Source organism: Bubalus kerabau, chromosome 7 (assembly GCF_029407905.1).
Source record: "Bubalus kerabau isolate K-KA32 ecotype Philippines breed swamp buffalo chromosome 7, PCC_UOA_SB_1v2, whole genome shotgun sequence".
In the NCBI taxonomy this organism is placed as follows: domain Eukaryota; kingdom Metazoa; phylum Chordata; class Mammalia; order Artiodactyla; family Bovidae; genus Bubalus; species Bubalus kerabau.
Window position 1 is genome coordinate 103,869,016 of NC_073630.1, and position 23,546 is coordinate 103,892,561.

The 23,546-nt window shown below is 39.1% G+C and overlaps 1 protein-coding gene across 8 annotated transcripts in view; it reads right to left on the minus strand.

Annotated features, from left to right (window-relative positions):
- The window catches only part of WDFY3 (WD repeat and FYVE domain containing 3), a 285,583-nt gene that overhangs the window by 173,879 nt on the left and 88,158 nt on the right, over window positions 1–23,546 (minus strand). For all 8 annotated transcript variants that reach the window (XM_055588993.1, XM_055588991.1, XM_055588987.1 and 5 more), the window contains exon 4: window positions 7,705–7,828. In XM_055588993.1, the coding sequence (XP_055444968.1) occupies window positions 7,705–7,828 (124 nt within the window). The remainder of the gene's footprint in view (window positions 1–7,704; window positions 7,829–23,546) is intronic.

Consider the following 23,546-nt stretch of genomic DNA (forward strand, 5'->3'; position numbering starts at 1 on the left):
TAATAATAAGCTGAAGATACTATTTTTACACAGGTGGGAATTTTCTGTTGCAGTGATGTAAATCGACCATGTGATGTTAAGCACCTTAAGAATTAAGTAGCTGCATAGGCTGAACTTAACAAATAACTAGAAGAGACAGAGGAAAGTCTTAAGCCATGCCCTGTACACAATATGGCCACAAAAGTATATATTTTTTCAAATTAGATGAGAGTTACTACATATTTTTAACAAAACTACAGGAAGTCAATAATTAAGTCAAAATTAAGAGACTAAGAGGACTAATGTATTACAAATCAGCCCATGTACTCATTCTGCACATTGATCTACCTAAAACTTTCACCTTTTACTAACTTCTGATGGACAGGTCTAAACAACAGAATTGCTGATAAGCATGGTTCCTCCTGATATATCTATAATGCATGTAGGAAGTGATCTGGTAAAAAGACTTGATATGTGAAAGACGATTAGGTAACAAACAAAATAAGTATTTCACACCAAGTTCAGAGGAGTCCTGGAAAAATAAACTTACTCTGACGCACAAGAAATAGACCCAATCTTCAAAAGAAGAACAGAGGGTTCATTCTACCTGCCTTTTTTTTGGACAAAAATTACGTGCATGTATATCTTAACAAAATTACTTTCAATGATAACTTCCTACAAAAGGTTACGTGAGGTACTGAAAGCAGCTGAACTCACAGAGGTAGAAAGTCGAATGGTGTTGCCAAAGGCTGGGACGAGGAAGCAAAGTTGCTGATAAATGTGTATGAAGTTACAGCTACTGAAGATGAAAAAGTTCTTGAGACCTGCTGTACAACACTGTATTTACAATTAACTGTATTGTACATGTAAAATTTTGTGAAGAGGGCACATCTCGTGTTATGAGTTTTTACCAATAAAAATCAACTGATCAATCAATCAGAGAACCAGAACAAGATATGCAAGAAGAGAATGATTCAGGATGCACCTAGCACCTCAAAATCTAGAATTTCTTTCCTAGGAAAAGATCAAAAAAATCTCCATGAAAGTACTTTGGATAACAACATTGATCCAACTTCCAATGTTCAAGATTGAAAATGAAAGAAAAGAAGAAAGATTGCAATAGCAAGAGTTCTTATTTCAAGGCTAACTTAGGAGATACTCTAAAACTATGCTATTCTCTTGTTAGCTGGCTTTTCTAACACTCCTCCAATTTTCAAAGCATGATGGGGAGGGAGGGGGAGCAGAGAAATCCTATGGCAAAGTCAGTAAAAAATTTATTGAGCACCTAGATCATGGCACCTGGTCCTATCACTTCATGCCAAGTAGATAGAGAAACAATGGAAACAGCAAAAGACTTTATTTTCTTGGGCTCCAAAATCACTGCAGATGGTGACTGCAGCCATGAAATTAATGTGGGAGAGGGAGAGGGTGGGATGATTTGTGAGAATGGCATTGAAATATGTATAATATCATATATGAAACGAGTTGCCAGTCCAGGTTCAATGCACGATACTGGATGCTTGGGGCTGGTGCACTGGGATGATCCAGAGGGATGGTATGGGGAGGGAGGAGGGAGGAGGGTTCAGGATGGGGAACACATGTATACCTGTGGCAGATTCATTTTGATATATGGCAAAACCAATACAATATTGTAAAGTTAAATAAAATAAAATAAAAAAAAAATACCAAAAATAAAAATAAAAGATGCTTGCTCCTTGGAAGAAAAACTATGACAAACCTAGATAGCATATTAAAAAGCAGAGACATTACTTTGCCAACAAAGGTCCATCTAGTCAAAGCTATGATTTTTCCAGCTGTCATGTATGGATGTGAAATTTGCACCACAAAGAAGGCTGAGCACTAAAGAACTGATGCTTTTGAACTGTGGTGTTGGTGAAGACTCTTGAGAGTCCCTTGGACTGCAAGGAGATCAAACCAATCAATCCTAAAGGAAATCAATCCTGAATAGTCACTGGAAGGACTGAAGCTGAAGCTCCAGTACTCCGGCCACTTGATGCAAAGAGTCAACTCATTGGAAAAGACCCTGATGCTGGCAAAGATTGAATGCAGGAGGAGAAGGGAACGACAGAGGACAAGACGGCTGGATGGCATCACTGACTCAATGAACATGAGTTTGAGCAGGCTCCAGGAGATGGTGATGGACAGGGATGCCTGGTGTACTGCAGTCCATGGTGTTGCAAAGTCGGACACGACTGACCGACTGAACAACAACAAGTCTATGACGTGCATTCTTTTAGGTCATAGAGGTGTGAACACAACATACAATAAAGTTAAATAACTAAATAAACATGATACTTTCAGATGATGATGGAAGCTCTAAAGGAAGCATTTAAGATGACTGAGTAACTACTAACTGGTATGGAGACAGAGGACAAAAGATCAACTGAGATAGGGTGATTTGAAAAGGTTTCTCTTCTGGAGGTAAAACTTACAAAACTGCACTGAATCTAATTGATTCTGAATTAATTTAAAAATTAATTTTTAAAGTTAATTTTGAAATTAATTTGCAATTAATTTCAAGAGTTTAAAACTAAAAATGACATGGAATTACACAGGATGAAAAAAATTTACCATAAAATACCTGCAAACAAGATGTCACCAGTGGAGGAAGTGGACAAAGGAAGGGAAAAGGGGGCTCTACGTACTATTTTGCAACTTCTGGTGAGTTCCAAAGTATTTCAAAATAGAGTTAAAAAAGAAAAAAAGGTTGTGTAATGACTACTGTAATTAACAATGAGACATCTTCTCGTCCATTTAAGATACTTTTCATTATTTCTAAAAAACAGCCCTACAGATATAAAATTGTAAAGAGATTTAGGAACAACAAATCTCCAATGCAGAAAAATGTTTTTCCACAAACATGCAGATTAAGTATTCCTAAAGACAGCAACAGACAAGAGTATAAATAAGCTTTGGAATTTTTTTTTCTAATCTAGAAACATCACACCAGAAAGAAATGGCAATGACTGGAGTCAACATGTGACTAAGAAATTTCCCTTCACACTACCTATTTAAAATAGTCAAAAAGGCATACGACACACAAATCTTATATTTTAGACAGACTTCTCACTTCCATAGGAGCAACTGAAATCGATAAAGATAAAAAAAGTATGCAACTCCATTTTGGGTGGAAGAAGCGAACAGACAGACAGAAAGGTTACCTTAAACTATTTTAATCATCTCTCACTAGACTTGCTTCAAGGAGTACAAATATAATTAAAACCGCCTCACTTTAAAAGCTATGCATCAATTCATATAATGCACTGCTTCTGATTAATAAGACATTTTGGTTCTCAATCTAAAAGTACTTTCATGGCCGTTGCTCCAAAGACTCCACAATGGACCCCTGTCAAGACAAAAGGTTGAGCACATGCACTGATCTCTTTTCCATCCTGAAACCTTGCTGCTATAAGCTGAATTGTGTCTCCTCAGAATTCATATTTGAAGCCTTAACCCCCTAATGTGATGGAATTTGGAGATGGAGCATTTGGGAGGTAACTGGGTTCAGTCTCTGGGCGGGTGGGGCCCTCATGGTGGGATTAACGCCCTTATAAGAAGAGACATCAGAGAACTCTCTCTCTTCTGTTGGTGAGGCCACATGGGGAAAGAAGCCATCTGCAAGCCAGCAAGAGAGATCTCATCAGAAACCAATTATGCTGGCACCATGATCCCAAACTTTCAGCCTCTAGAACTGTGAAGAAAAATTCCTGTTGTTTAAGCTATTGATTATGTTATTTTGTTACAGCAGCCCAAGCAAACTAATACACCCACTGAAACTGTTGTTTACAAGGACTTTGTAAAAAGTATAAACCCATAAGAACTAAAAAAAAAAAAACAGGAAAGGTGAAAACAACAACATTTTGGATACTAAAACAGTAGAGAATTTAGTGGTAACTGATTTAGCAGACTCTCGAATCTTAAAGCAATAGCAAGGAAAATACAAAAGCAACTAACTACAACAGAACTTTCCAGAGGCTAAAGAACTGGTGGCACTAAGCACCTTTAGAAGCAAAAGTGAATATGGGACAGAAGGATTGGTGAAGTAGTAGTATGTGTAAGAGCAGCCAAAGCCCAGATCCTTGCTACTGTGTGGGTACTGGACTGGAGTACCTCAGTCCAGTCAGTACTCAGTACCTCAGCACTTAGTCACCTCAAGGAAAAACAGAGGGTGTCTGGACCGGGGTGGAAGGGGGACAATGATATTACAGCAAGCACAGTTGTGGGTGCATCACAGATGAAGTAGAAAGCTCATGTACTAAAAGTTGAGGGTCCTCAGACCTTTCTCCTACTTAGCTTCTAAAATGTTCAGAGTCAGACATATGCTGTCTAAGTAAAGACTGGACATACTTTCCCAGGGACTGTCTAGCTCAAGGGAAAGATGGTCGAGAGAATGGCTCAGCAAGATGACCCTGGGTGAAGGTTCCACTCACAACTGCTAGGCTACCTGGCAACTTGCCAAGGTTCCATTCTAATACAGCAGCAGAGGGCCAAGGGTAAGACATGTGAGGACATTCTTTAGAAGACTGAGACAAAAATAGCTAAACAACAACAAAAAACCTGAAAGAAGCAGACTAGTGACGAAGAAAAAAAATCTTAAAAAAATAAACAACCAAAAAACCCCCTCAGAGAGCTAAGACAGCACCAATAAAGGTGGGGGAAGGGGGAATCTCTCAGAAATTAGAAGTATCATGTCACAAAAAACCAAACTCATAGAAGGAACAGATGGCAAAACTGAAAAGCTCTTTTAGCAAATAGAGTTTAAAAAAAAAAAAAGAAAACAAGTGAGGAAAGATAAGAAAATGAAAGGAAGAGACTTAGGGGTTCATCTGACAAGAAAGAGAAAAGAGAAGGGAGGATATTATTATGGAATGATTCATGAAACTTTCCCAAAATTAAAGGATATGTATTCCCAGGTCCAGTGTACTCAGCATAATGTTCAAAAATAAGTCCACTCCAAGGCATGTTATCATGAAATTTTAGAACAGGAGGGTCAATGGTAGGATTTTAAATGTTTCTATAAAAAACAGAATCAAAACAAAAACAAAAAAAGGCCATAGAGAAAGAACTGAGAATCCAGATAGCTTCAGATTTCTCAACAGGAGAACAGGAATCTAGAATATGATGGATAAATAATTTTTAAATTCTGAGATAAAATGATTTTGAATCCAGAATCTGATGTATCCATTGAAAGGGGGATAAATGTCATGCAAGCCATGAGGTTTTCCAAAATGACCTAGAGACGTCACCCTGGGCTGCCTGGAGAAGGACCAGCTAAGACCTATCACTGCCCATGCTCCCAGAGGTGCTGCACCCAAGCTCAACATCCTAGGACCCTCGCAGCTTCTATTCTCTGTAGAAGGGCTTGTAATTTCCTCTGGGCCCCCAAATATCTTGGAACTAAACAGTTAGCATTCTCACACAACTCCTACAAACATCGAATAAGGAAGGACTCAGGTCCAGAACTCAAAGTTTAGATCACAGTTCTCATTTCTTCACCATTAAGACTGCATTTATGCTCTGGGCAGGTGGAATATCCCATGCACACTTCTCTGTAAGGTGATGAGGGTGATGGATCTGTGACTTCTTTTGTCCTGTTTAAGCCTGGTTCTATGAGTTTCCCCCTTTCTGCAACAAAGCCATCCTATGTGACATGATAAAGTCTGTTTGAAGCCCTGGTACCTGAAAGCTGGTCACCCTAAACTTATCACCTTCCTTGGATAAGAGGAAGGAACTCATTTTACACAGCAAGAGTCAAAGAAAGTTTCATTCACAGATTTCTAAAAACAAACAAACAAAAAAACCCAAAATCAAAAATGATAACTGTAATGCATCTTTTCTCAGGAAGCTGCTGGAAAAGATATGTTACCAAAAATGAGGAAGTTAATTTGAGAAAAAAAGACGTGAGATTCAGGAAACCAAGTCTCTATCTCAAAGAAATGGAAAGACATCCCAGGATGATGTGAGTTAAGATGTAAAAATGACAGCCGTCCAGCTGGCCAAAAGAGCAGCTACTGCAGATCAAAGCAGGCAGAAGGTCTGGAAGAGCTATGTGCAAGAAGATGAAATTGACAGAACATCTGACGCCTTCAGTCATATTAAGGGGAAATTCAGAAAAACATAGGAGATGGGGAGGAAGAATGTATTAATGAAAATGTAGAAAACCTAGTTTGCTGTTGTTTTTTTTTTTTTTTTAAAAAAAAGGCAATCATTAACTAGTGATAGAGGTGGAGAAGTTTTCAAGAAAGGCAGTGTAATTGGAGTATACCATATGGCTCAACTTTGCACAGTGTTTTCAGACACAATATTATAATGAATACCGAGCTAATCAAATTGTGATAGAATGATATGGGGATATAGAAGTGTGCATTTGTGGGGTACTGGTGGTGAGCTTAACAGTCTCACTGCTCTTGTGGGAAGTCAGAAGATAGAATCTAAATATGAAAAATCAAGGGAACCTACTGTAAGCACGTTACAGACAGAGAAGTAAATATCAAAAGCAATTAAGAGATGTAAAAAGTCACTGCATCTTAAGAGTGAAAAATGAGGATGAACCAGGATGGTGGAAGGGAGATACTGTTTTTAATAAATCTATAAACTATTTGACCCTTAAAACCATGCATCTGTATACTTTTAAAACTAAATTAAAAAATAGTATTATATAGCAAAGGCAGTACTGTTATTATTGGAAAAATAGTAATTCGATGGATGGAAAAGGTAAGTGATGTTCCAAACAGATAGTAGAAGCAAAACTTAAATTATTGATTTCTTGGTCTAATGCTTCAGTAGGAAAGCAATCACTCAAAACAATTGCTACAAAACCAAAACAACAAGGTAAAAATTAAGGTAAAATCCTTCAAACATATTGCTGCTTTCGAAAATGACTAATGGTAATCACAACTAAAACAGCGTATCTGAATCCTGATTAGAAGGAATAATACTTTATGAAATTTAAACTTACCTAATTATGAGTAAGAACAGTTATTCGGGCAGTGATTACAAAAGGCCTACTGTGTAAAGGCCTGTGGTAAAGACTGCAGGCTACTGTCTACTGGAAAGAAAGATGGTCTACTAGAAAGATACATACATAAACATAACTTGGGAAGCTAAATAGGTAAGAAGGGAGAAATGTTTCTTTGATTAAGGGAATCAAGAAACATTCTGTCTAGGAGGTGCGACTTAATCCAAGCTGAGGTTTAGATGTACTAAGAGGGGGATGGGGGAGATGCTTCTTCCTCAGTGATGCATCACAGGGATAGGAAAAAAAACACACACAGGACTACAAGCAACTCAGTTTGGTTGAAATACACTGAAATATAACAGAAAAAGATAACAAGAAACAGAAAAGGGTAGGCAAGAGCACCCGTGCGTGCCGTGTGTGTATTCCCAGTGTGTGTGTGTGTGTGTGTGTATGTGTGTGTATATCTACAGACTCTGAGTGTGTGCTGAATGTCATGCTAGGAATTTGGATCTTATTCAAAAGGAAACAGAGTGTGTTAAAAGGGTGAGGGCTGGGGTAGTAGTGGTCCATGGGAAGCAGACGGTGCTGATACCAACAGAAGCATGTGACGGTAAGAAAGGGAATGGGAAATGGTATTAAAACCTCTGAGCTTAGAATTGGGTCAATTTTCTGCTTGGTTTTAATAGCACTTTTACCAAACTGTCCCTTCAAATAAATCAGTTTTTGCTGGTTTCTGTGACAAATACCTGTGGATTTGTTTGATGCTCTCCTTCGAATTTCTGTCACCATCAGTCGTGAGACTTGTGTTGTGAACTGCAGCAGATCAGAAAATTTTTCTGTCATTGTATTTGGCGGAGCATTTCCAAAAACCTGTGGATGACAAAGACATTTTTAATACAGCCCTGTCAACTTTTTTCTTCTACTGTGTGCTTTTAAAAGTGTGGTGTGACTTGAAAATCAAGTTTAAAAAAAGCATATGCTTGCACAGTTATTTCGGATCTGAATAAGCTTAAAATACAACTCGTTCAATAAATCACACCTAGCCACATTTCCTTATGCATGTAAAACAATTTGTGGAACGAATGAGTAAATAAATGAAATCTAAAAGCCAAAAATCACTTATCTATCAAATTTGAATTAATCTTACTAATAAACTTAAGAAAATATAATTTCTCTGAAGAAATCTAAATTAAGAAATTAGAGAAAAGTGGTAAATTCCTTTGATGGCAAAAAAAGAGACATATCAGAGGATAAAAAGCAGGGACTTATCTAGTGCTAAGTCCTAGGCTAAAATAAAGAATTCACTAAACTTGTATATCAGACTTTCTAAATTCTAACCTCAATAATTCCCAAAACAAGACAGTTAGCCAAAAGATCCGAATAAAGAATATGAATGAGGTCATTAAATATACTTAAAAAAATCTACAATAAATGTACTTAAGAATAAACCAGGGCTTCCGTGGTGGCTCAGTGGATTAGAATCTGCCTGCCAATGCAGGAGACACGGGTTCAATTCCTGATCTGGGACAATCCCACATGCCTCTGAGCAAGTAAGCCCACGCACCACAACTATTGAGCCTGTGCTCTAGAGCTTGGGAGTCAGAACTACTCAAGTCTAAGGCCCTTGAGTACATGTTCCACAACAAAAGAAGCCACTGCAATGAGAAGCCAACGCCCCCAACAATGAATACCCCCTCTCGCCACAACTAGAGAAAAGCCAACACAGCAACGAAGACTCAGCACAGCCAAAAATAAATACAATTATTTTTTAAAAAAGAATAAATCACTCTTAAACTGATACGGTTCAGCAAAGACAATAAGAAAACAAAACCTGAACAGACTGTAATACGTAAAGAAAGAGTACTATAATAGCTATATAACTGGATGCGTCTGGAATATTATTTTTTAAAAATCTCTTTATAGCTAAAAGGGAATTCTATGTCTCCTAACACTATAATGATACCTCTCTATTAAAATATTAAACAATATTTTGTATTCTTATTTTCTCTTCAAATGTCACTAAAAGGGAGGAAATATATCTCACTCAGCATTGCATTTCTTGCTAAGCCAGCACCCTGCCTCTTAAAGGGATGTTCCCTAAATATGGTTGTTTACATGCTGCCTGCCTGTACAACCAAATTCTAGAAACTCTTTAGGTAGCATGGAAGGACACAAATTATAAACAAAAGCTTCCCAGATGGCTCAGTGGTAAAGAATCTGCCTGTCAGTGCAGGAGACGCAGGAGATGTGGCTTCAATCCCTGGGTCTGGAAGATCCCCTGGTGGAGAAAATGGCAACCCATTCCAATATTCTTGCCTGGGAAATCCCATGGACAAAGGAGTCTGGTGGGCTACAGTCCACCAAAGAGTCCCAGAGAGTTGGATATGTCTTACTGACTGAGCACAATAAACAAAAAGTAAGAAAAAAAAAGATAAGCAAATTTTTACAAAAATCAAGGTTAGGCACATGGACTGGAAAAAGACTTCTATGTTTACCACATTTTAGTCACGAAGTTTGGATCAAACACACAGGAGAAAAAACCTAGTGAATTATATGGTCCACGAGGTCCTTGGGTAAGAAAAACATATACTTAAGAAAGTACTTCTACTCCTCATACTATAAAAATTTTCTTCCAAGGATCCTAATAAAAGAATATAACATAATATCCTTGTAATAGAAATGTTTCTTACATTCTTACAACAGATATCATGTTTCTTACAATCACATTCAAATAGCGCAGGAAGTACCTAACAAACAATAATAAATCAATTCTACAGGGTGTACTTTTATGCAGGTAGTCTGTTTGCTAACTTGACACAAAATTTTAAATCATCTCAAAGAACAAATAAACTGTTCTCTTCAGGAACTCCTTAATGTTTTTCAGCTGGAATTCTGATATCATGTGCTTACAGTTACTCTCTGATGCCTGTTAAATAAGACCCATGTTCTTTAAAAAATTGGAGATAGATTAGAAATTGAGAAGCCTAACAACACAAGCTTGAACAGCCATCCAACCTGCACCCAGAGATGAATATGTAACTGCCTACTGAAGATGTTTGTAAAATAACTGTATATTTTGCTCAGGCAGTGCTTAAGTAAACTTAAGTTTTTGTCAAACTGATTTAAAGTAGATAACTATTCAAACTACTCAAAATAAATTGATGTATATTTTGCTCTTAAGAATTAATAAGCACTATTTTATTCCTAAGAGTAATGCAACTTCATAAAATAGCTCATTTCTTAGATAGTATAAGCAAATGATATTCAAGCATTTTCATGCTAAGTGAATAATATACTGTTAAAAAACGTAACTAACTTTTCATACATATCCTGATATTTACTGCTGTATTTCCACAAGGAAATTTTTTCTTTCAAAAGCTATCTTCCTTGAACTGACCAAACCAAAGTCAACGCTATGCAGAAAGGGCCATGTCGTATTTGCTCATCAGAAAAGAAAAACGACTGCTTCTTTGATATAAACAATCTTTAGTCTAGTGATCCTACACTAATGATTAATTCACTGTTTCACTTGTTCACTCATAAATATTTACTGGTCTTCTATATACGACAGGCAATACTCAGAGCCATGAATATAAGGGTAAATAAAGACTTGTGACTAAAAAGGTAAATAAGGCAAGTGCTCATGGAATCTACATATTAGTACAGGAGATGAATGGTAAGTTATTTTACAAATGAAAATTATGTTGGATAGTGATGTGTTATAAAGGAAGTAAATAGGGCACTTGAAAGGGAATGCCTGGAGTGAGACAAGGTTGCCATAAAAGGTCTCTGAGACACAGATGCAGAGTCAAACAAATGTATAAACACCAAGCGGGGAAACGGTGGGATGACTTGGGAGATTGAGATTGACATATATATATACTCAGTTCAGTTCAGTTCAGTCCCTCAGGCGTGTCCGACACTTTGCAACCCCATAGACCTCAACATGCCAGGCATTCCTGTCCATCACCAACTCCTGGAGTTTACTCAAACTCATGTCCATTGAGTCGGTGATGCCGTCCAACCATCTCATCCTCTGTCGTCCCCTTCTCTTCCTGCCTTCAATCTTTCCCAGCATCAGGGTCTTTTCAAAAGAGTCAGTTCTTCGCATCAGGTAGACAAAGGATTGGAGTTTCAGCTTCAGCATCAGTCCTTCCAATGAACACCCAGAACTGATCACCTTTAGGATGGACTGGTTGCAGTCCAAGGGACTCTCAACAGTCTTCTCCATCACCACAGTTTCAAAACCATCAATTCTTTGGCATTCAGCTTTTTTTATAGTCCAACTCTCACATCTATACATGACTACTGGAAAAACTACAGCCTTGATTAAACAAGACCTTCGTTGGCAAAATAATGTCTCTGCTTTTTAATATGCTGTCTAGGTTGGTCATAGCTTTTCTTCCACGGAGTAAGCATCTTTTAATTTCATGGCTGCAATCACCATCTGCAGTGATTTTGGAGCCCCAAAAAATAAAGTCAGCCACTATTTCCACTGTTTCCCCATCTATTTGCCATGAAGTGATGGGACCAGATGCCATGATCTTCGTTTTCTGAATGTTGAGCTCTAAGCCAACTTTTTCACTTTCCTCTTTCACTTTCCTCAAGAGGCTTTTGAGTTCCTCTTCACTTTCTGCCATAAGGGTGGTGTCATCTGCATATCTGAGGTTATTGATATTTCTCCCAGCAATCTGGATTCCAGCTTGTGCTTCATCCAGCCCAGTGATTCTTATGATGTACTCTGCATATAAGTTAAATAAGCAGGGTAACAATATACAGCCTTGATGTACTCCTTTCCCTGTCTGGAACCAGTCTATTGATCCATGTCCGGTTCTAACTGTTGCTTTGTGACCTACACACACATTTCTCAGGAGGCAGGTCAGGTGGTCTGGTATTCCCATCTCTTTAATAACTTTCCACATTTTGTTGTGATCGGCACAGTCAAAGACTTTGGCATAGTCAATAAAGTGGAAGTAAATGTTTTTCTGGAACTCTCTTGCTTTTTTGATGATTCAGCAGATGTTGGCAATTTGATCTCTAGTTCCTCTGCCTTTTCTAAATCCAGCTTGAACATCTGGAAGTTCATGGTTCACGTATTGCTGAAGCCTGGCTTAGAGAATTTTGAGCATTACTTTACTAGCGTGTGAGATGAGTGCAACTGTGTGGTAGTTTGAGCATTCTTTGGCATTGCCTTTCTTTGGGATTGGAATGAAAACTGACCTTTTCCAGTCCTGTGGCCACTGCTGAGTTTTCCCAATTTGCTGGCATATTGAGTGCAGCACTTTCACGGCATCATCTTTCAGGATTTGGAATAGCTCAACTGGAATTCCATCACCTCCACTAGCTTTTTTGTAGTGATACTTCCAAAGGTCCACTTGACTTCTCCCGCGGAGATATGGGTCAGTGGCCTGCCGCAGGGGCTCTGAGGGGCTCTGGGTGCAGCAGACCAGGGTATAGCATAAGCCCTCTTGGAGGAGGTCGCCATTAACCCCACCATAGAGCTGCCAGGACTTACACAGGACTGGGGAAACAGACTCTTGAAGGGCACAAACAAACCTTGGATACACCAGGACCCAGGAGAAAGGAGCAGTGACCCCACAAGAGACTGACCCAGACTTGCCCATGAATGTCCAGGATTCTCCAGCTGAGGTGTGGGTCAGTGGTGGCCTGCTGCAGGGTTGGGATGGGACCTTTTGAAGGAGGTCACCATTATCTTTATTACCTCCACCATAGTTTGGCCTCAGGTCAAACAAAAGGGAGAGAACACAGCCCCACCCACCAACAGAAAATTGGATTAAAGATTTACTGAGCATGGCCCCACCCATCAGAAGAGAACCCAGTTTCTCCCACAGTCAGTCTCTCTCAGTCTCTCCCATTAGGAAGCTTCCATAAGCCTCTTATCCTTATTCCTCAGAGGGCAGACAGAATGAAAACCACAATCACAGAAGACTAATGGAACCGATCACATGGACGAGAGCCTTGTCTAAATGAAACTATGGGCCATGCCATGTAGAGCCACCCAAGTCGGACGGGTCGTGCTGGAGAGTTCCGACAAAACGTGGTCCACTGGAGAAGGGTAAGGCAAACCACTTCAGTATTCTTGCCTTGGGAACTACATGAACAGTATGAAAATCAGGCAAAAAGATAGGACACTGAAAGATGAACTCCCCAGGTCAGTAGGTGCCCAATATGCTACTGGAGATCAGTGGAGAAATAACTCCAGAAAGAATGAAGAGACGGAGAAAGCGAAAACAACACCCAGTTGTGGATGTGACTGGTGACAGAAGCACGGTCCAATGCTGTAAGGAGCAATTTTGCATAGGAACCTGGAATGGTAGGCCCATGAATCAAGGTAAATTGGAAGGGGTCAAACAGGAGATGGCAAGAGTGAACATCAACATTTTAGGAATCAGTAAACTAAAATGAACTGGAATGGGTGAATTTAACTCAGATGACCATTATATCTACTACTGTGGGCAAGAATCCCTTAGAAGAAATGGAGTAGCCATCATAGTCAACAAAAGAGTCCGAAATGCAGTACTTGGATGCAATCTCAAAAACAACAGAATGATCTCTGTTAATTTCTGAGGCAAACCAGTATCACAGCGATCCAAGTCTATGCCCCAACCAAAAATGCTGAAGCAGCTGAGGTTGAATGGTTCTATGAAGACCTAGAACTAAGACCCAAAAAAGATGTCCTTTGCATTATAGGGGACTGGAATGCAAAAGTAGGAAGTCAAGAGATACCTGAAGTAACAGGCAAATTTGGCCTTGGAGTACAAAATGAAGCAGGGCAAAGGCTAAGAGAGTTTTGCCAAGAGAACGCACTGGTAATAGCAAACACCGTCTTCCAACAACACAAGAGAAGACTCTACACATGGACATCACCAGATGGTCAACACTGAAATCAGATGGATTATGTTAGGTAGGTAGAATAGGGAAAAGGAGTCCAAAATGGCGGTGGCTAAAAGACAAGGGAGGTCAAAGGAAGGTCCAAGGACCAGAGTGAAGACTCCAGGCAGAACAAACAGCACTCCTGGCTAAGCCCAATTTGCATAGGGCAGGCCCAGGTGGAGGAAAAAACATATAAAAGGAGGAGCCAAAGCGCTTTCTCATGGACTCTCTCTCCGGCGTATGTGCGCTCTTTTCTTTCTCTCTCTCTCTCTCACACTCTCTCTCTCTCCTGCTATCTTCTAAATAAAATGGAGCTGTAGCACGATTTGCCTGAGCTGTAGCACGGTTTGTCCAAGACCCGAGAGCTGTGACGCGCTGAGGGCTTCAACGTCTGTCGCTCCAAATCTTTGTTGTGACGAGACAAAGAACCGAGGAACATACACTCGTGTGACAATTACATTCTTTGCACCCAAAAATGGAGAAGCTCTATACAGTCAGCAAAAACATGACCGGGAGCTGACTGTGGCTCAAATCATGAACTCCTTATTGCCAAATTCAGACTTAAATTGAAGAAAGTAGGGAAAACCAGGAGACTATTCAGGTATAAGTGAAATCAAATCCCTTAGGATTATACAGTAGAAGTGACAAACAGATTCAAGGGATTATATCCGACAGAATGCCTGAAGAAGTATGGATACAGTTTCATGGAATTGTACAGGAGGCAGGGATCAAGACCATCTTCAAGAAAAGGAAATGCATAAGGCAAAAATGGTTGTCTGAGAAGGCCTTACAAATAGGTGAGAAAAGAAGAGAAGGGAAAGGCAAAGGAGAAAAGGAAAGATATACCCATCTGAACGCAGAGTTCCAAAGAATATCAAGGAGAGATAAGAAAGCCTTCCTCAGGGATCAATGCAAAGAAATAGAGGAAAACAACAGAATGGGAAAGACTAGAGATCTCTTTAAGAAAATCAGAGATACCAAGGGAACATTTCATGCAAAGATGGGCACAATAAAGGACAGAAATGGAATGGACCTAACAGAAGCAGAAGATATTAAGAAGAGGTGGCAAGAATACACAGTAGATCTATACAAAAGAGATCTTCATGACCCAGATAACCACGATGGTGTAAAGCAGCTAAACTCCAATTAAAATAATAAAGCCACCAACCTAGGACCCACCCCTCCCACCCCCCACCAAAAAAAAAAAAGAAAGCTCTGTGAAAAGATGACACTGACCTGGAAAGATTATACTGAATAATGAAAAAAGGTCACAATTCAAAAAGCCAAGCAAAGAGGGTCCTGGGCAGTGAGAAGAACTGTGCTGAGACTTCAGCATGGGTAAGAGAATGGGCACTGACAGATCAAAAGGGGGTGAACCTGGGGTGTTTCAAATGGGAGAGGAAATGGTGCAGGAGGAGGCCGGAGAAGCTCAGGGACATCTGCCATTTTCGATAATACTCAAAGTGTCAGGTAGTAAAGAGATTTTTTTGGTGACTGACTTTAACAATCAAATCTTAAAATACTGGGTACATATTCACCACCTTCCACAAATAGTGGGAAACAGACAATGCTTCAATCATGCACCTATGTGCCACAGAGAGGGAAGCTCACAGCTGGAATTCTCTTTATGCCCTCGAGGTCTCTGGTCAAAATTTTCCTGTTCTTAGTTCCCTCATCTATCAAAGCGGAGAGCTGAGAGAGAGAACTGGTCGGCAGTGCATCCACCTCAGAGGGACGGTCCCACAGAACAGACGTTCATACCCAGATGAAAACAACAGTACTAAGGAACAAAACTTCTGGCAAATTTAATAAAAATAACAACAATTATCATAAAATGAGCCTTTACAGTGTGCATACCACTATTCAATTACTTGACAGATAATGTCATTCAAATCTCATTAAATCCTGCACATTATTCCCCTTTTACAGATAAGGAAATGAAGGGTTAGAGACGGCAGACATCAGGAGGTGGTAACAAGAGAATTCAAAACCAGATCTGTCTGATTCCAAGCTGGGCTCTTAGTCACTCAGAACTGTGCTGCCTTAATTGAACTTCACAGGAACCCTACCACTACAACTTTGCACAGTGTTCATCTTAAGAGGGAATTACCATGGTTTGACTTGTTTTTAGAAGGGTCATTTTTAACATCTGTCTAAATAAACTTCAGAAAATTTCCTAGCTGCTTCTCAACTAAATATTTTTGGTATACTTGGGGAGAACAAATGAATGGTGTTTTCTAATGGAATGCAGAAAGCAGAGGCTCAGCATGTATTTGTTACTGAATGAAGCTATTCAATAAAGTTTTATTGTGCATGGGGGTGCCTAGTCGTTTTCATCCCTTCAGGACCTCATGAATAGCCCATCAGGCTCCTCTGTTCATGGAATTCTCCAGGCAAGAATACAGGAGTGGGCAGCCAATTCCCTTCTCCAGGAGATCACCAGAAATAGAACCTGGGTCTCCAGCAATGCAGGCAGAAAAGGTTAGTTGTGAGGGATAAGAAACAGACACTGGATTCAACTTAGATGTTTCTTGAATATAATTATAATTCAGAAGCAAATTCAAAAACAAGGGGAATTTCTAAAAGAAGATCCAGGGGAAAGATTATAATATACACAATGAAGTCTGATAACATATACCAAAATAATTAACAATGGTAGTTCATTTTTAGATGACTAAAAGGCTATTCATTTTTTAATAAGTTTAAACGAAATATTTTCTCTGTAAGCTTTTGTTCTTGGGACTAAAGGTTAATTATCTTTGAGAATGCTGATTAAGTATTACCCAGCTATTCTCTGACTTCACCATAATCCTTCAGTTTGAGAGAATCTGAGAGGGAGGAGGCCAGCAGTGTCTTTGCGGGACTGTGATGACGACTACAGGAGCAGCTGAAGAACCCAGCATGAGTCTGGCCCAGGAAAAGGACTCAACACATGCCACTTCTCAACTGTGTGTCTCTTAAAGGCCAAAATCACACACTGAAATAACACTAGGGAACACACTCTGGAAACGATTTACAGATAAATGTCCATGCCTAACTATAATATGGTTTATTTACCATCTAGCATGAATCCTGCAAAGTCTCAAAAATCAACAACACACACAGTTCATTTCTGGCCATCATGGCAGGAAGTCTGGAGCCTTACTGAGCTATTCATTCATCCAAGCTGTTTCTTACTAGTGGAGAGTGTTCATGTACAAATGGCCAAACATTTAATAAATATGGTTATCAATTTCCAAATTTAATGGATATAATATCTAAGGACAATTTTAGTTTGTAAATGATAAGCTATGAACTCAATAGAACATAGAAATACAACATATATATATTTTAAATTGGTCACAATGGTACAAAAATAACTTTCTATCTATTTATATTTGGTAAAAAAAAAAAAAAGATTCTGAAAAAGACTATGCACATACACAAACATATACCTGAATTCGCTATACACCTGAAATTAACAGCACTGAAAATCATCTATACTTCAATAAAAAAATAATTTATAAAAATGCTAAGCGGCATCTGGCAATGGAGGGTTACCACAAACCTTCAATTTGTAAAAAATGCAATCAAGTGAAGTACAATGAAAAGAAGAAAAAAAAAGAGCCAAATGAACCTTTATGATATTTAAATCACTCGCTGTATTAGAGCTTTAAGGCAGTGCATATATATGTGCTTTTGACCTAAATTTTTTTAATATTTATTTTTAATTTATTTGACCACACCAGGTCTTAGTTGTGGCACGTGAGATCCAGTTCCTTGACCAGAAACCGAACCTGGTGCCCTACATCGGGAGTTCAGAGTCTTAGCCATTGGACCACCAGGGAAATCCCATACATATATATCTGCTTTTAATTAACCAACTAAAAACTTCTGGCTTGAAAGAGTAGAGACTTGTGGCAGCACAGAACCAAGAGAACTAAGACAAACAGTCTAAGCAAAAAAGAACAACCACTAAAGAATCTCAATTTTCTTTAAAAAAAAAAAAAAAAAAAAAGTCAAGTTATTTAGATTATTCTAGTCTAAGACTCATTTAATTGACTGTGGAAGCTTAACTGATGAAATACATGGGACACACATCAGGATATGACTTACAAATTTATGTTAACAGCTGAGAATAACAATTGTGCTAACTACTCATAACACTATCATCACCTTGTCAATGTTCTTAAGTCTGAGAGAAGGAAATGACCTCAGGCTCCTTGGTAGCCAATAGTAGGTACATTGTGACACTGATACAAAACAAAAACAAAAGCAATCAAAATAAAGCCAACTTCCCAGAACTGGCTGTAATAAAAATTAATGACTGCTACCTCAACAGGGTTTTAAAACAATAGCTTTTCTGTAATTATTTCTCTCATTTTCAAAATGGCTACCTAAAATTTAAACCTTTCCCCACCTCTCCTTGTGTTCCTGCCTATCATCATCTCTTTCCATCACTCAGCCTTTTATCTTGGAGAGCAAAAAAATGATCACGCTCTGTTCCTGTTTCATCCCACCAATTTCAAGAGTGACATGTGAGTCAGATCTCTTACTATACTCTGTCCCTCTACTCCTGCCCCTCTGTTTTATCAACCCAGCAAAAGCTCAGCCCCAACAGAGCAAACACAGCTATCTGTCTTCTCTACTTCCACACACATGCCGCTTTGTAAGTGAACGAGAAAAATCACACGCCTGCATGGGTAAGATCCACTACAAATGTACTATCTCCAACCTTCACTGGGCTCTAAATACTCTGTCTTCTGTTGTCCCTTTTCAACTATCTTTCTCAATTCCTTTTCATTAATATTCCAAACTATCACAATTTTCTAAAGTCCCCTGTTTGACCTACTAACTCCAGAGTTTTCACAGACATCTTCTATTGAAAACTATAGGAAACAGAGGTCATCGCACAAAATCTTATTCAACTTTCCACCACCTTCACTACAAATCTGTGTTCACACCCAACAAAACTATAGGCTTTCCTACAGCACATGGTGTCTCTTTTGTTCAAAGCTCACTTGGACGTGCTCAGTCGCTAAGTCATGTCTGACTCTTTGTAGCCTGCAGCCCACCAGGCTCCTCTGTCCATGGGATTTCCCAGGGAAGATTACTGGAATGGGTTGCCATTTCCTCCTCCAGGGGATCTTCCCAACCCAGGGATCAAACCCGCATCTCCTGCATTGCAGGAGGATTCTTTATCACTGTCAAGGCTCACTCACCCACCTGTAATTTGACTCTCTTCACTAAACTTCACTCTTAAAAAATTTGATTTCCCCCTATGCTTGTTTCTTCCCTTCTCTTTATGATCATGCCTGGATCTCTCCCCTTTTAACAACATAGCAAAACACTAGAAATACAAACACAAACTCCCTATTGCCAGAGTCACCTCCATCGATTTCTTCCATCCTCTTTTCTTTCACATTTCCACAAGTTGAATCCATATTGTCTCTTCTCATCTCCCATTCACTGCTCAACATATTGCTTTCTGATGCTGTCCTTCTAGTAACTTTCCAACTGGCAAACCTCAAGGACATGTTTAGGTCTCCATCTTGCTGGTCTCTCTATTGCACAGAGATGAATGCTTTTTCTCGCAACTATTATCTCTTGAGTTCCATAACCACCCTCTCTTGATTCTGTTTGTACTGCCACTGACCAGTTCCTGCGCTGTAACCTTTATGGGTTCCCCTTCTTTCATTAAACAATCATATTCTCCATGGTTCATCCTCAGCCTATTGCTCCTGGTGTAGGGGGAGGCATGCGTAGTGTTTAGTCCCCTTCTAGGGTTCCAACAACCACATCTCTGAAGTGGCCCCCAAAGTAAGTATCTAGCCACATCCCCTCACCTGAGCTTCTAACTGCCTACTGAATACCTCCACCTGGGAAGCTCACAGACAGTGTGGACTCAATGCCCCAAACTGAGTCTATCACTTACACCTTTGTTTCTCAGCTACTAGGAAAAACATCCACCCAGTTTCTCAAATTAGAAACATAAGAGATAGCCTCACTTTGGCCCTTTCTTCTTCCTTATTCTATTGCTGAGAATACCTCATTGGCTCTGCACACCTCCAAGAAAAATTATTAGCTCTTTCAGTTCAGTTCAGTCACTCAGTCATGTCCGACTCTTTGCAACCCCATGAATTGCAACACGCCAGGACTCCTTGTCCATCACCAACTCCCAGAGTTCACTCAAACTCATGTCCATCAAGTCAGTGATGCCATCCAGTCATCTCAGCCTCTGTCGTCCCCTTCTCCTCCTGCCCCCAATCCCTCCCAGCAACAGGGTCTTTTCCAATGAGTCAACTCTTCGCATGAGGTAGCTCTTCATATGGCATAAAACCTGTCATGATGTAGCTCCTATCAATCTTGATAGTCATTTTTTACCCCTCCTCCTTGACATAAAATCAACTTCTTAGACCACTTACAGATGCTTGCACACATCAGCATGTGTGTGGAATTTACTTTGATTCAAGCTTGAATTTCTTACACTAACTACCTTCTTGGTTAATTTAGCCCAGTTAGTTCCAATCTAGCTAATGCTTACCTTATAAGGATTCAAGAATCACATCACATTTTCAAAAGACATTTCCCTGCCCTGACTCCCCCATAGACTTTCAGGTAACTCTCCTTTCAGGGGAGCCATAAGACTCTCCTGTGTCTCTAATACTACATTTCTTTGTTATTCCATTATCTGTTTATGTGTTCCTCTCTTCTCCAACAGAATTGCATGTCATGTTTATCTTCCTCATGATACTTCTGATTCACAAAGCTGGACTTTACCTTATCTCAGAACTCCAATGCAGAGTACAGTATATAGCACAACTTCTATTTGTTTGACACATATTCATGGAATGATGCAGTAATGCACAGTAACAAAATACACGAAGAGACAAGCAAACAAATAAACACAGAATATGCAGAGTCTGTCCCTCCTCTCTGCTGTCAAATTAGTCTTTAGTTTGGTATAAATAACACATAAACTGAATGTATTTCAGCATATATTCAATATGAAATCATTTCAGCATAAATAGTTTATAATCTTTCCTTCATCTTGTAATGTCTTTATTTTTAATGCCATAACAACAATAACAGACACAAGAGTTCCCTAGGACAAACATTTGTTAAGTGTGTTAAGTATCTTCTCTTCCTTAATCTTCACACCAACTCCACAAGGTAGATATTCTTATTTACAGCCGAGAAACTGACGGAGACAGCCCCTCCCAAGTCCAGGAGACACCCGAAAGTCTAAACCCCAGAGAGGAACAACCAAGAATGCTGATGGCTACAAACTGGAGACTAAGTGAAAGTCCATCTACAGAACATGAAACATCAGTCTTGTTCTTCAATTTAGCTTTAAGGAAACACCAGCAAGTACATACACTGGAAAGAAATGACATCAGTCAAACCTAAAAGAAATCAACCTTGAATATTCACTGGAAGGACTGATGCTAAAGCTGAAGCTCCAATACTTCGGCCACTTGATGAGAAGAGCCCATCTGGAAAAGACGCTGATGCTGGGAAACAGTGAAGGCAAAAGGAGAAGTGGGTGGCAAAGGATGAGATAGTTAGATAGCATCACCGACTCTATGCACATGAATTTGAGCAAACTCCAGGAGAGAGTAGAGGACAGAGGAAACTAAAGTGCTGCAGTCCATGAAGTCACAAAAGAGTCGCACATAACTTAGCGACTGAATAACAACAAATACACGCTTCAGCCAGGAGACTGAAAAATACGCTTTCCTGGAATATCAACATATCCTAGGCTAAAGGGTCTCCACATTTTATTCAGCCAGATCATCTTACCACTGGAAAAGTCTCACCATTGCACACATACTTTTCAATCAGTGTTTGAATACCTCATTCTTAAATATCAATGTATAGATAATTATCATCAGACAGCTGAAGATTACTCCAATATGAAAGAAAGTAATATAAACAAAGAAAAACAGTAATTTAGAGCAAATAACAATGAAAGAGGCATGAGAAAATTTGAAAAAGCTTTAATATTTTCCAAGGGATAAGGAGACACTGCACAATTAAAAAAAAAATAAGAGTTCAAGGAAATTAAAATATGATAGCACAAGGTTAATCCCAAAAAGTTAATACTTGATTGATGGAGTTGCAGAAAAGGGGAACATATAAAACAAAGGGAAGAATATTAACAAAGAAATATTTCAAAATATTTTCCCAGAAATAAAAAGTACAAGCTTGCAAATTCACGTGAAGCCTCCATAAAATTTAAAAATAATGAGAAAAATAATCTAGAAAATTTCACACAGAAAGACTAACAGACACAGAGAACAAACAATAAAGAGATCAGTGAGACTGTGAGGGGAGACAGTGAGTCATGGACACAGGAAAAGAGAAAGACAAGGGAGGCGAGAAAAGCGGGGCAGGGGAGGCCAAGGAGGAACAGACAGAAACAGGAGAGAGAGGTGGGGAGAGACAGGGAGAGACAGGCAGAGATGGGGAGAAAGAGACAGAGAGGGAAGTAGAGAAAGACATGAGGAGGACAAAGACAGATCAAAGGAGAGTAAAAGAGAGATGGGGAAGAAAAAGAGACATGAAGAAAGGCAGAAATTGAGACAGTTACTTTACAAAGTCTGAGGAAAACAAGAATGGAAAATAGTGGTGGTTTGTTATAAGGTTCATCTATGAATAATATTTACACCAGGGTCACCAGAGGATAAACACTGAATCCTGCTTAAATGAATGGTGTACGCGTATGGGAAGGAAAAGGAGCAGGTAGCATGGGTGAGTGAAAGCAAGTGTGCATGGTTTGGAGTGATGCAGAGGTAAAAAAAGCTAATTATTCTATTTCTCAACAAGAAGTCAATTAAAACTGAATAATCAAGAAATAGCTGTAACAGTATGCTAGGCAAAAGCTGAAAGAGCTAAAGGCGACAGCAACAGCTAGCAGTGGAGAGGACCCTATAAGCCTGTGGAAGTACTTGACTTTTTAAACTATGTTCATATACATTTTTGATAAAAACTTTTAAATTATTCTAAAAATCCCCACTAAAACTGCTACATGTGATCAACTAGACAAAACACATTAAAACATTAGTTCTATTTTGACTAACTATCCTATCACAAGATCTCGTCTAGAAAATCCAAACAACAAAGTAAACTGTGATGACTCTTAAAGTATACAAAGCACTGTGGCAACTGCACCATTTGATGCCATAAAGCATCACTTCAAAAGATAACAGAAATAACACAAGTGGTCATTTACAACCTCTCTCTCTTCCAAGGATCAACCATTAGAGGAACATTTTACAAAATGTTCACAATCTTCCTTTGATCTATTAGAAATAAAAGGACTTCATTCTGACCAGATCTCACATCAAATCGCCTTATAGCAAACTGAAAGGAAGAAATGACAACATCAAGCTTCTCAAAAATGAACTCTATTATTTATTTCCCTACCTATGACTTATTGTCAATTCAAAGAATTGATGCCTTCAAATTGTGGTGCTGGAGGAGACTCTTGAGAGTCCCTTGGGCTGCAAGGAGATCAAACCAGTCAATCCTAAAGGAAATCAACCCTGAACATTCACTGGAAAGACTGGTGCTGAATCTGAAGTTCTAATATTTTGGCCACCTGATGAAAAGAGCCAACTCATTGGAAAAGACCTTGATGCTGGGAAAGATTACAGGCAAGAAGAAGAGAGGGAAGCAGAGGATGAGATGGTTAGATAGCATCACTGACTCA